The 12,687-nt window shown below is 40.7% G+C and overlaps 1 protein-coding gene across 1 annotated transcript; it reads left to right on the top strand.

Annotated features, from left to right (window-relative positions):
* The first annotated feature begins 1,019 nt into the window (after positions 1 to 1,019).
* On the top strand, positions 1,020 to 1,808 carry C23H6orf226 (chromosome 23 C6orf226 homolog). Its single transcript, XM_002697243.6, has one exon. The coding sequence runs from the start codon at positions 1,051 to 1,053 to the stop codon at positions 1,390 to 1,392; it is 342 nt and encodes a 113-aa protein (XP_002697289.1). The 5' UTR covers positions 1,020 to 1,050; the 3' UTR covers positions 1,393 to 1,808.
* Positions 1,809 to 12,687: the final 10,879 nt, after the last annotated feature.

The raw sequence follows: 12,687 nt of genomic DNA, 5'->3' as shown, positions 1-12,687 counted from the left end.
GAAAACACAATTACTGCACTTAACACTGATATAATATTGTCATCTAATACATAGAGCATATTCAAGTTTTCCCAAGAGTAAAATGTCCTGTGTAACTGATTTCCCCCTTATCTTCCTCCAATCCAGGATGCACACTTTGCATTTTCCACATGCCCTTTAGTCTGACATAGACCTTCAATCTTGTCTTTTTCTGTCTCTGTGTTTTATGACCTCAACGTCTATAAAGCGTCCAGGTCAGTCAATTTTTAGAATGTCTCCTACTGTGTCTATTCATTCCTCCAGTTTAGATTCAGAGCGAAGGTTCTTGGCAGGAACGCTACAGAGATGTAGTGTTTCTAAACCTGTAGTGTGCTTCCATCACTTCAGGAGACAGATGAGGCTAGTTTGTCTAATTAGTAGTAATTAAGCTTTGCTCGCTTGATTAAGGCGGTGTACGCCAGATCAGGCTAGCTTTCGATAAACATAGAAACCTGGGTTTTATTGGCATTGATTTCCCAAGCAGCTGAAGGGAATGTAGCCCTCCTGGCCTGCCTTCATCTTCACTCCTCCACTCTGTGAAAGCCAGGGATAGTCTCCACCGCAGGACGTGGGGGGAGAGTGGCTAGGCTCTGCAGGGGCGTCGCTGGTTCCCAGTTCTCCTGAGGCCAGCGGAGACATCGCCTCCGTTATTTTCTGTCTGGCACTGCTGGGCCCGGGATGGAGGTTATCCCCGCACCCCACCACGCGCCACGTGTCTACGCAGTAGTCTCAGCCCGTGCGTGAAAGCAGGTGAGTTGCCATGACCCAGGCATCTGTGCAAACTCGGGTCTTTTTTTGCTTGCATCCGCGTCTGCGCACACAGTTCCGTTCTGTGCAAGCCTTACCGGCTTCTAAAGCATTCTGTCAGGGCCTCTGGGTCGAGCTAAGGGCTCTATGTGTCGGTAAAGCGTTTCGGCGCGGAGCTTGCCCCCCGCTCTCTTGGGCCACTTGGTACGGTCTGCGTCCCCCTTCACTTCTTCCGGCCGTGGTTGCGCCCATCCAACCCGGAAGCGCCCAGGCTCCGCGCCCGCCATGGAGCCTCTTGCCTGTCGGAGTGAGTCCGGCCCGGCTCCCTCGCCCGCCGAGTCAACCCAGGCCTCAGTGACACTTGCGCAGCTCCTGCAGCTGGTCCAGCAGGGCCAGGAGCTCCCCGGCCTGGAGAGGCGCCAGGTCGCTGCGACCCTTGACGAACCCACGGCGTCCCGACTCCCGCGGATACCCAAGCCCTGGGAGGCCGCGCGCTCCGCGGAGCACCCAGCGCCACAGTTCCAGACTGGGGACCGCGGGCTCGCCGACCCTCCGAGTGGGCAGAGGAACCGCCTGGAGGAGCCTGGCTCGGCCGTTTCTGAGGCTCCAGGTCCTTTGCAGCTGTGAATGAAAAATTTTGCTGCCCTGTCGGCAAAGGACACTGCAGCCCCAAGGGACACCCCCAGAATGGAGGAAGGCCTGACTACTACTGAACCCTCAGCCACTGCGGACACTCCCAACCGTGCACCCTGAGGTGCCTCCGGATGGGATAGAATAAGATACTGGCCTTGGACAGCTAAGGTTCATAGCAAAGGAATGATATTAGTGAGCCCGGACTCTTATGACTTCCTATGCATGAGAAAAGCTAAATTCTTTGATGTGAACTGTCTGGTTTTCTTTAACAGTAATCTTTTGATGGTCTGACTACCTGGTTTTGTTGCAAAACTCTTGTATATCCTACACAGCAGTCCTTCAGAGCTCTGTGAGGCTGCCTCCTGGGCTTGAGTTCTCAGTCTGCCAAATAAAACTATTCTCCACTTTTAGGTTTTGCTTTTTTTTTTTCCTCCAGTCCACAGTTTTGATGACCACTGAGGGAACCCAGAGCAGACTTATTTCCTTCGCCTGAACTCTACGGGGAAATGGAGCCTTGGTACTAGCAGAGACCTCTTGTGCCCACCCACCGCCTCGTAGAGTTCAGACGAATTTGGGTGAGTCTCTCCTTGTTCTCGGATCTCCTGATTTTTGATGGAGTATTCTGAGCTTTGCTTGGCAGTGTCTCACAGGTGCCTGGCTCCGCAATTGAAAGATATTGGGGAGGGACCTCCCTAGTTGACAGGATACTAGAGGAGCTCTGTTGAAAGACTCCGGAAGAAAGTACCCTCTAGCGGAAAGATACAGAGGAAGCCTGGTTGAAAGACACTGGGGGAAAAAAAAAAAAGACACTGGGATTTGCCCAGTAGAAAAGATAAGGAGAAGTCTGGGCTGCATGTTTCAGTAAGAGGCTCACCTGAGGCCTTCCTCAAATTGGATACCTTAAAAAGAATTCACTGGGATAAAAGATTTAAAAGTAAATCTTATCCCCGAGAAATTCATCTTTAAAATGGGAAATAGATTCTCTCAAACGAAAATGAGGGACATCAGAAAACCCACCTCAGACTAACAACACTCGAGCCAGATTTGTGAATGTACAGAGTTCATACTTGTAAGTACCTACTTAATTGGGAATTAAAGGAAATCCCACCCTGAAAATGACTTAAGCTGGGGCTCTCTTATTGACTATGCAGTTAAGTTAGAAAAAGCCAGCTTGATAAAAAAAAAACATCTGAATTCTGACCTTAAACAAAAGCAAAAGCCCTTGTAGGGGGAGCTTGCATTTTTCTGTGTGTTTGAGATGTAAATATTCCACCTCATCTCTTTCAGGCCTTTTGTGTCAGGCCTTTAGTTTTTTGAGAACTTGGTCTCTGCCATCTGGAAGGTGCACGTATGGTGTACACTTGGCAGACAGTCATATAGGCTGGGATTCTGAGCAGTCTTTTGTCTGGCTACCAACTCTGATGGGCTTTTTGCCATATATATGTATTTTTTAATTGGGGAATAGCTGCTTTGCAATATTGTGTTGGTTTCTGCCATACATCAACATGAATCAGCCACAAGTATACATATGTCCCCTCCCTCCGGAGCCTCCCTCCCATCTCCCACGCTTCTAGGATGTCACAGAGCACTGGGCTGAACTCCCTGTGTCACACAAGAAATTCGTCCACTTCTCCTGCCCCCAATCCCTCCCAGCATCAGAGTCTTTTCCAATGAGTCAACTCTTCGAATGAGGTGGCCAAAGTATTGGAGTTTCAGCTTTAGCATCATTCCTTCCAAAGAACACCCAGAGCTGATCTCCTTCAGAATGGACTGGTTGGATCTCCTTGCAGTCCAAGGGACTCTCAAGAGTCTTCTCCAACACCACAGCTCAAAAGCATCAGTTATTCGGCGCTCAGCCTTCTTCACAGTCCAACTCTCACATCCATACACGACCACTGGAAAAACCATAGCCTTGACTAGACGGACCTTTGTTGGCAAAGTAATGTCTCTGCTTTTCAATATGCTATCTAGGTTAGGTGTCTCAATTATGGTTTTCTCAGTATATGCCCAGTATATATAATGGGTATATGTATATATATGTATACTGAGGCATATATATATATATGCCTCAGTATATATAGTGGGGTTGTTGGGTCATATGGTAGTTCTATTTCCAGTTTTTTAAAGAAATCTTCATACCGTTCTCCGTGGTGTCTGTGTCAATTTTCATTCCCAACAACAGTGCAAGAGGGTTCCCTTTTCTCTACATCCTCTCCAGCATTTGCTGTTTGTAGATTTTTTAATGATGGCCATTCTTACAGGTGTGAGGTGATTGTAGCTTTGATTTGCGTTTCTCTAATAATGAGCAATGTTGAGCATCTTTTCATGTGTTTGTTGGCCATCTTTATGTGTTCTTTGGAGAAATGTCTGTTAGGTCTTGCGTCCATTTTTTTGTTTGTTTTTCTGGTATTGAGCTGCATGAGCTGCTTGTATATTTTGGAAACTGACCCTTTGTCAGTTGTTTTGTTTGCAATTATTTTCTCTCATTCTGAGGGTTGTCTTTTAATCTTGTTTATTGTTTCCTTTGCTGTGCAGAAACTTTTTCGTTTAAGTCACATTTGTTTACTTTTGTTTTTATTTCCACTACTCTAGGAGGTGAGTCAAAGAGGATCTTGCTGTGATGTATGTCGATGTATCTCAAAGAGTGTACTTCCTATGTTTTCCTCTGAGGCTTTTTGCCAACTGAACTTTGGTGGTGGCAGCCTGTACCACAAAGGCCTTTCCTTTCTTAGACTGTTTTTGGGGAATAAACTTTGTGAGTCTTGCTTAGGTGGCATCTTGTGGGAAATGCCTCCTGCATCTTACTGGTTTGAGGCACTATTAAGATACCTCTCATGAATGGCCAGATGATGGAGCCTTTAAATTGGAGAAACTCTAAACTGGTAAAATTTTAGAGAGCTCTCATTATAAACAGCTGTTTTATTGGTATCTGTGAGGAGAAAGGAAGGTGGGGAAAAAATATGATGGTTAACCTAAGAACTCCCTTAGTTTAAAACAAACAAGATTTGGGAAGCTTTATTGTGGTCTCTTCTTCCCCTCAGTGGGTCTTATAGATGATAATAAAAACACTGGAATAATTAATTAGGTTGATTAACAGGAAAACAAGAAAAAACTGAAGGGAAAGTCTACAGACTTCCCCCCAACAAGGTGGAGATTTTAAGGTGACTGGTCCCAAATGGAGAAAGAAATCCTTAGATGGTTACTCGAAAGTGGGATAAATAAAACAGGCGTTAATAGGATTAAATCAAAGATTTGATAAAACACTACCTAAGGTTGGATGGGCCAAAGGGACCCCCTAGTGGTCTCCAACTTTAAAGGGTACCAAACAAGTCCTCTCTATTTACCCCAGTTAAAACATGTATTTAAAGAGCTGGGAAAAAATACACCGAGATACTTGACCAACAATTATTTGGGGCGACAGGCTAATCAATCAAGTTAAAAGATTGACAAAAGGGCCTGAATCCCTTGGCTTGACTGGGGACTCCAGAGCCCCAGTATAAAAATACAAAGTAGGTAAAATGGTCTGGGAAAATAGAGTTCTAGAATTCCTTGTAAGACCAAAACATGTTCTTTGGGTCCTAATGAAAACTAAAGTTAAAGGTATAAAAGTTGATAGAATTGAGATGAAAGTTAATAAGAAGTATTTATTTAAATAGGCCTTATATTCGATAGTTACATCTCTTTTGCTTAATTATATTGTGGAGTAGACATGTTTTGCTGGGGAATGCTTCCCTTGCTTGATATTATAAGAAGGGGCATATATATCTATGCCTCAGGAAATATGAAACATACTAAAGGAAATCTTAGGCTTATCTGAGCCCATACCATATAAAGTAAGAACCTGAGAATTCATATTCAGGAGTTAATAAGAGATTTTGCTCTGGGCCTAACCTGTGCACTCAAAAAGAGAGCCTTTCTTGAATGCCTTCTGTGAGTTTTTGTTATTTTACTTGCTAAGTTAAGTCCAACTCTTTGCAACCCCATGGGCTGTAGCCTGCTGGTCTCTTCTGTCCATGGGATTTACCAGGCAGTGGGTTGCCATTTCCTTCTCCAGGGGATCTTCCCCACCCAGGGATGGAACCTGTGTCTCTTGTATTTGCAGGTGGATTCTCTGAGCCACCAGAGAAGTTTTTGAAGGCATGATAAATTAAACCCGAAACTTTCAGAACACAGGACTCTGAAATTTAGAAATCTTTTCAAATCAATCTTTTAATATAATTTAGGTGACTAAAAAGTTCTTGGAAATTTATTTTTTTATTTTTTTGGAAATTTAAAAGTTTTTGTCTCACAAGTCTTGATAAATCAGAAATGTAAACACAAGCCACAAGAACCTGAAACTGAGCCTAATTGACTCAGAAAGAACCTGAAACCAAGGAAGAAAAAAGGAAAAGGTGGCCTTTTAAAACTTAAACAGTTGGAAAGGCACCCTCCACCAAAATCTAATTCATAGCCTCCTTAAGGGTTTATCAAGATCAAATACAAATCTTAAAAGTCTTTTCCACAAGCAATAAAGCCTTTGTCATCTTAGCAAGCAAATTGAATTTATTCCAACTTACTTATGAACTAGTAAGCTTATATTGTAACTGATTCATAACTAAGTTTTAAAGTGAAGCTATGAGATCTCTAGTTTTGTCTATGTGTCCATGTGTACATTAATAAGAGACATGAGATGTCTACCTCTAGGAAATATTAAAATTAAATTTTAAAAAGAGCTCTATATAATTGACTTAAAAGTAAGATGTTACAAACTAAATATTTCTGAATATGAAAGAAACTGGCCAGAATGAATTTCAGGTTTACATGATCTAAGAAATATTCAATATTAATGTCTCATTAAAAAATGTTTTTATTGACATATCATTACTTATAATGTGTTAGTTTCAGGTGTTAGTCCAGCACAGTGGTTCAGTTTATATACATATATATGCACACATACAAATATATATATTTTTTTCTTTCTCAGACTTTTCCTATAAGGGAAAAGAAAATATTGAGTATAGTTCTCTGTGCTATACAGTAGGTCCTCTTTGGTTATCTATTTTATGTATAGTATAAAATCTGGTATTAAAAGTAGCTTAAGCTTGCTAGCTTAATCAATATAGACGTGTCTTTATTGTACCTAGGTTTACTGAAGGTCAATATATTCATGCTGTTTCTGTTATGGTTTGCCAACAGCACATTTACTTGGTATGGCAGTATTTTTATAAGTTGTAAAATGTAACTGATGAGAGTTTCAGGTGAACTCTTTTAGTAGTAATTATATCTTGGGTATGTCTATCTAAAAGTTTCTCCAGAGTTTTGGTAACTTGAGTTTTGTTAAGTTAAATGAGGAGAATGTTTTGAATGTCCACATTATTTCAAATAAGAAAATGCTGATACATTAATTGCTAAACAGTTCTACATTTAACCACTTTTCTTAGGAGAAGAAAACTAAGTGTTTATTAGAAACATATCTTGTACCACATTGAGGAAAGAAATCATGATATATGTTTCTAGAGGTTTGGGAATATTCCAGTCAGGGAAGGCTGATGTGACAGTTTATAATTACTTGCTGCTTGTTGGTTTTTGCTAGAGATTAAGGGTTGTTTTAAAAAAATATTTATTATTTATTTGGATAACCCAGGTCTTCGTTGGGACATGTGGGATCTAGTTCCCTGACCAGGGATAGAACTCTGGTGGATGCAGTCTTAGCCACTGGACCACCAGGGAAATCCCAAGATTAAGGTTTATAATGGTTAAAATTGTCGTATATAATTAGAACTACTAAAGATAATAAGGGAACTATTTCAGTATGCAAGGGAAATAGGATATGTGTTTTCAGCAAAAGAAGGTATGAGGAATGGAAATACATTTTATTAAGGGGAAAGAATGATTCCCTAAAGCTGGTTATTTCTGGATTTAAAAAATGGACAAATTAATACGAATATAAAAAGTTGTAGAAAATTTGTTAAAAAAAAAAAAGGAGCCATGAAAAAGTTTGTACATGGGCAGGCTCAGATTAGATAAATTTAATTAGGTAAATGGATAATGTTATTAAAAGTAGGCTGGTGCAAGCTTGGATTTGATTTAGTCTGTTAAGAGAATGAAGTTTTCTTGATATACTGCTTTTGGTAACAGATTGTGTGAAGTTTTTTAAGTGATCTGTTTTTTGTTGCTTTTAAAAAATTTTTTTTGTCACTTCGGTTAAGCGAGTATTGTTTTACAGTGACCTATGATCCTGTTTGAAACAGTTAGTTGCTCAATTGTGTTTGATTCTTTGCAACCCCGTGGATGGTAGCCCTCCAGGCTCCTCTGTCCATGGGATTCTCCAGGCCAGAATACTGGAAGGGTAGACATTCCCTTCTCCAGGGGATTCCTAATCCAGGGATCTGGGTCTCCTGAATTGGCAGGCAGATTCTTTACTGTCTGAGCCACCAGGGAAGCCTGTAATCCTATTTGACCAAGTGATAATATTTTTGACAAATTTCCCAGATATCAAACTTTAAGGTTCATTTGACCTCTGGTTAAGTCTGGGATATTTCAGATGAACTACAATGTAAGGCATCTTAATTAGCCTATTAGGCTAATTAGGCTTCTTTGATATGTTCAATTACTTGAGAAACATTGTCAAATGATTGGAGATGAACCCTAGGTTATATTATATAGATAAATGTTACAGATATTCTAAATTTTATATGAAATTTCTAAAATTCTGATACGCTTTGGTATAATGTTATTAGTCATAATTCTAGTTATTATCTTAAAATGTTATGTCACAGAAATATCCAAGTTTCTTGCCAGCTGCATTGCAATCAGATCTTTAACCATGCCATTTAAGTCTTATCATTTGTTGACAGTTTTACTCTGATGCTTCTATAAAATAAAAATCTTTTTAAAAATTCATAAAAAGGAATTTTGACAAATGTAAGTTCTGATAACTTTTAGATCATACCACTGAACTGGGTAAGAAATTATAAAACTCTAATGGAAAACCTGAGTACTTCATCCAGATCATCAGAAATTAATTACATAGGACTGAATGAACTGGTAAATAAACATTTATAATTTTATGACTTTTTCTGCAAAATACTGGTTTTAAATCTTTATTTTCCAGAAAAACATTTCCTCCGATGTTGATAAAATATACCTTTATAAAAATGAAACATTTGTCTTTTTCTCTATACCTAATGCTCTCAGAATTTGGCTTCTCCAGCTAGGTCTCCTATGGACTTGATGGCTTATTACAGCCAAATTAAAGTAGTTATAGGCTTCCCTGGTGGCTCAGATGGTAAAGAATCTGCTTGCAATGCAGGAGACCTGGGTTCAATCTCTGGGTCAGGAAGATCCCCTGGAGAAAGGAATGGCTACCCACTCCAGTATTCTTGCCTGGACAGTTCCATGGACAAAGAAGCCTGGCGGACAACATTTCATGGGTCACAATAAGTCGGACATGACTGAGTGACTAACATGTTCACTTTCATACTAATCATTGTTTTAGTTTGTTCTTTGTTTTCAGATTGTTTATGGTTTGTGTCTCTCTCTGTTGTACTATGATCTTATTAATGTTACTAGCTCTATTATTTATCCCAGCTAGTTTATAAGATTGTCTCTTGCATTACTCAATGTGTAACCAGGTCTCTAACAAAATTAATGATGGCTAAACATCTCAAGGAAATAGATCAATGATTGTAATAGTGTGATTCTAGATATGGGAAGAAGCAACAGTGAAAAACCTTTCCTCGATCATAATAGACTAGTAAGACAAGGGAGCCAGAGAATTTTAGATATCAACAGGGCCTGCTCCAAGAAAACTTCTCAATACATTGAGTAGCTTATCAACAGAATCTTTGCCTGATCTAGGAATGAGCCTTCCTAGCACCATGGGACCATATTGGTTGTGAAATGTCACCCAAATGTTGGTCGAATTTTATTACTAAGGGGAAGCACTGTGGATGAAAAATGTTGCCTGCCATATCAACAAACAAAAGGGGCTGTAGCCAGCAGACCATCAGCTACTACAGCTGCCCCTGAGGATGAGCCCTGAGGGAACTCAGGAGAGACAGGTGGGCTGCCTGCTACCAGGCCCGCAGCCGCTATACCCACCTGGGTGCACCCTGAGGGAACTCGGGATGGGAAAGAACAGGATGCTGGTCCTGGATAGGTCAGGTACATATCAAAGGAATGGTTTCAGTAAGCCTGGACTCTTGCATCTTCCCATACATAGAAAAGTATTAAATTCGTTAAATTGAGATGTTTGGATTTTCTTTAATTAACTAATCTTTTGATGTTCTGACTACCTGATTTTTATTGCAAAACTCCTGAATATCCTGGCTCCTTCCTTTCCTCTTTGGAGCAGTCCCTCGGAGCTGTCTGAGAGGCTGCTTCCCAGGCTTGATTGCTCAGAATGTTCACCAAATAAAACATAATTCTCCAATTTAAAGTTGTGTGTTTTTCTGAGACCTGGAGGGAAGGACCATGTCCCACGTAGACTCAGACCTTGGGTGCTGGCCACTCGGCTCTTCCTTGTGCTTCACCCCTACCTATCAGCTGGACTCACGCCTCCTGGGAGCATCACTGCAGTGGTTTTGCATTTGTATCTCTGGACTGGGAGCCTCCATTTAAAAAACTATCTTTTTAGATTCTGTTTCAGTCCTTATATAAATTGAAACAAATATCATAATGTTACTACTTGCAGTGCATAGATATGTTTTCATTTTTTAATGCTACTTAGGAAACACTTGCTAACATCTGCTGGATCATGGAAAAAGCAAGAGACTTCCAGAAAAACATCTATTTCTGTTTTATTGACTATGCCAAAGCCTTTGACTGTGTGGATCACAATCAACTGTGGAAAATTCTGAAAGAGATGGGAATACCAGACCACCTGACCTGCCTCTTGAGAAACCTATATGCAGGTCAGGAAGCAACAGTTAGAACTGGACATGGAACAACAGACTGGTTCCAAATAGGAAAAGGAGTACGTCAAGGCTGTTTATTGTCACCCTGCTTATTTAACTTCTATGCAGAGTACATCATGAGAAACGCTGGGCTGGAAGAAGCACAAGCTGGAATCAAGATTGCTGGGAGAAATATATCAATAACCTCAGATATGCAGATGACACCACCCTTATGGCAGAAAGTGAGTGAAGAAGAACTAAAAAGCCTCTTGATGAAAGTGAAAGAGGAGAGTGAAAAAGTTGGCTTAAAGCTCAACATTCAGAAAACAAAGATCATGGCATCTGGTCCCATCACTTCATGGGAAATAGATGGGGAAACAGTGGAAACAGTGTCAGACTTTATTTTTGGGGGGCTCCAAAATCACTGCAGATGGTGATTGCAGCCATGAAATTAAAAGATGCTTACTCCTTGGAAGGAAAGTTATGACCAACCTAAACAGCATATTCAAAAGCAGAGACATTACTTTGCCAACAAAGGTCCATCTAGTCAAGCCTATGGTTTTTCCAGTAGTCATGTATGGATGTGAGAGTTGGACTGTGAAGAAAGCTGAGCACTGAAGAATTGATGCTTTTGAACTGTGGTGCTGGAGAAGACTCTTGAGAGTCCCTTGGACTGCAAGGAGATCTAACTGGTCCATTCTAAAGGAGATCAGTCTTGGGTGTTCATTGGAAGGACTGATGCTAAAGCTAAAACTCCAATAATTTGGCCACCTCATGCGAAGAGTTGACTCATTGTTAAAGACTCTGATGCTGGGAGGGATTGGGGGCAGGAGGAGAAGGGGACGACAGAGGATGAGATGGCTGGATGGCATCACCGACTCGATGGACGTGAGTTTGAGTGAACTCCGGGAGTTGGTGATGGACAGGGAGGCCTGGCGTGCTGCGATTCATGGGGTCGCAAAGAGTCGGACACGACTGAGCGACTGAACTGAACTGAGGGAACACTAAATGGTTCTGACCCACTGGGAATGCTTTCTTAGGAGTTTAGACGTCAGTGTTTATCTCCTGGTTTAGTTTATACTGGTGGTTGTGGAAGTGAATTTGGGATCCAAGTGGCATTTTGATTTCAGATAACCATTCTCCAGATAAGCAGTGAAAAAAAAGGTCTGATGAGAAAACCGGGCCCTGGAATGACAATGAATGAACTCTCAAAGCATAAAAAGAGCCAGTCAACAACACGCCCTAGAACCCTAGGCTCTGGAACCAGCTGGGTCAGGCAAGGGGCCAGAGGATTGAGAGCTGAGGCAAAGCTCTACCTACCTTCTAAAGTCAGTCTCCTTAAATCAGCTACTGGCTCACTGTACCTGCTCTTGCTTCCTGAAACTAGGTTTTTTTGTTCTACCTACACCTAGAACATATCCGGTTCATGACTCACGAACCCATATTAGCACACTTTAAAAGGACTAGCTTTTCCCAGAAATAAGGATAGTGCCACAGTCTGTTCAGGGAATGGTATATATTATGGTATACAACACAGAAGAGCGTAAGTTTTTAAACCTCCTTTATAATAATACTCAACCATGAGAGGCAGACAGGCAAGACTATATTAGTTCCGTTTTACAGGCAAAAGTAGGAACATTCCTGTATTTAGCATAAGATCTGGGCTATAAACCCTGGGCTTCCACATTCACAACTGCTCTTTTCTCATGACTTTGATACATCATTTTATTTATTTATTTTTGTATTTAGAATGTATTTATTAGCTAATCAATGATAACACTCATTGAGAACAACACAGGATTAAGAATAGCTGTTGGAATCACACTTTTGAAGTATAAGGTTACAGTCTTCAGATGTCTTCTGAGCAAAAAATCTTTTAAAAAATGAATGTTATAGTCTAGCAACATTTTCAATAATTTTTTCACTTCCTTATTTGTAAAACTCGAGTGGTCTTATTCTTTTTTTTTTAATTTTATTTTATTTTTAAACTTTACAATATTGTATTAGTTTTGCCAAATATCGAAATGAATCCGCCACAGGTATACCTGTGTTCCCCATCCTGAACCCTTGATACATCATTTTAAATAAATCTGACTTCACTGTGCTTTACAGTATGAGTAACATCTATTCCTGGCAGGTTAACTCTTGAGCCAATTAACAAATAAAATTCATATTTTATGGCAAGAGAAGAAAAATTTTAACCAAAAAATCTCTGCCCTTTCGCCTCCTCTCTCCCTGCACTGTGCATTATGTACCTGCATTTTGCATCAAAGCCTTCCCTGTTGGTCGAAACCTTCCCCATCAGTCGCAATTGCCACTCAACAGTAAAGAGCAACATTCTTCTAAAGCAACTCCTTAAAGGTAATATTTCTTCTTGGTAAGAGGTTACATGGTGCTCAGATCGGGACTATGT

Source organism: Bos taurus, chromosome 23 (genome assembly GCF_002263795.3).
Source record: "Bos taurus isolate L1 Dominette 01449 registration number 42190680 breed Hereford chromosome 23, ARS-UCD2.0, whole genome shotgun sequence".
Lineage (NCBI taxonomy): Eukaryota > Metazoa > Chordata > Mammalia > Artiodactyla > Bovidae > Bos > Bos taurus.
This window is presented reverse-complemented; position numbering and strand designations above follow the sequence as displayed.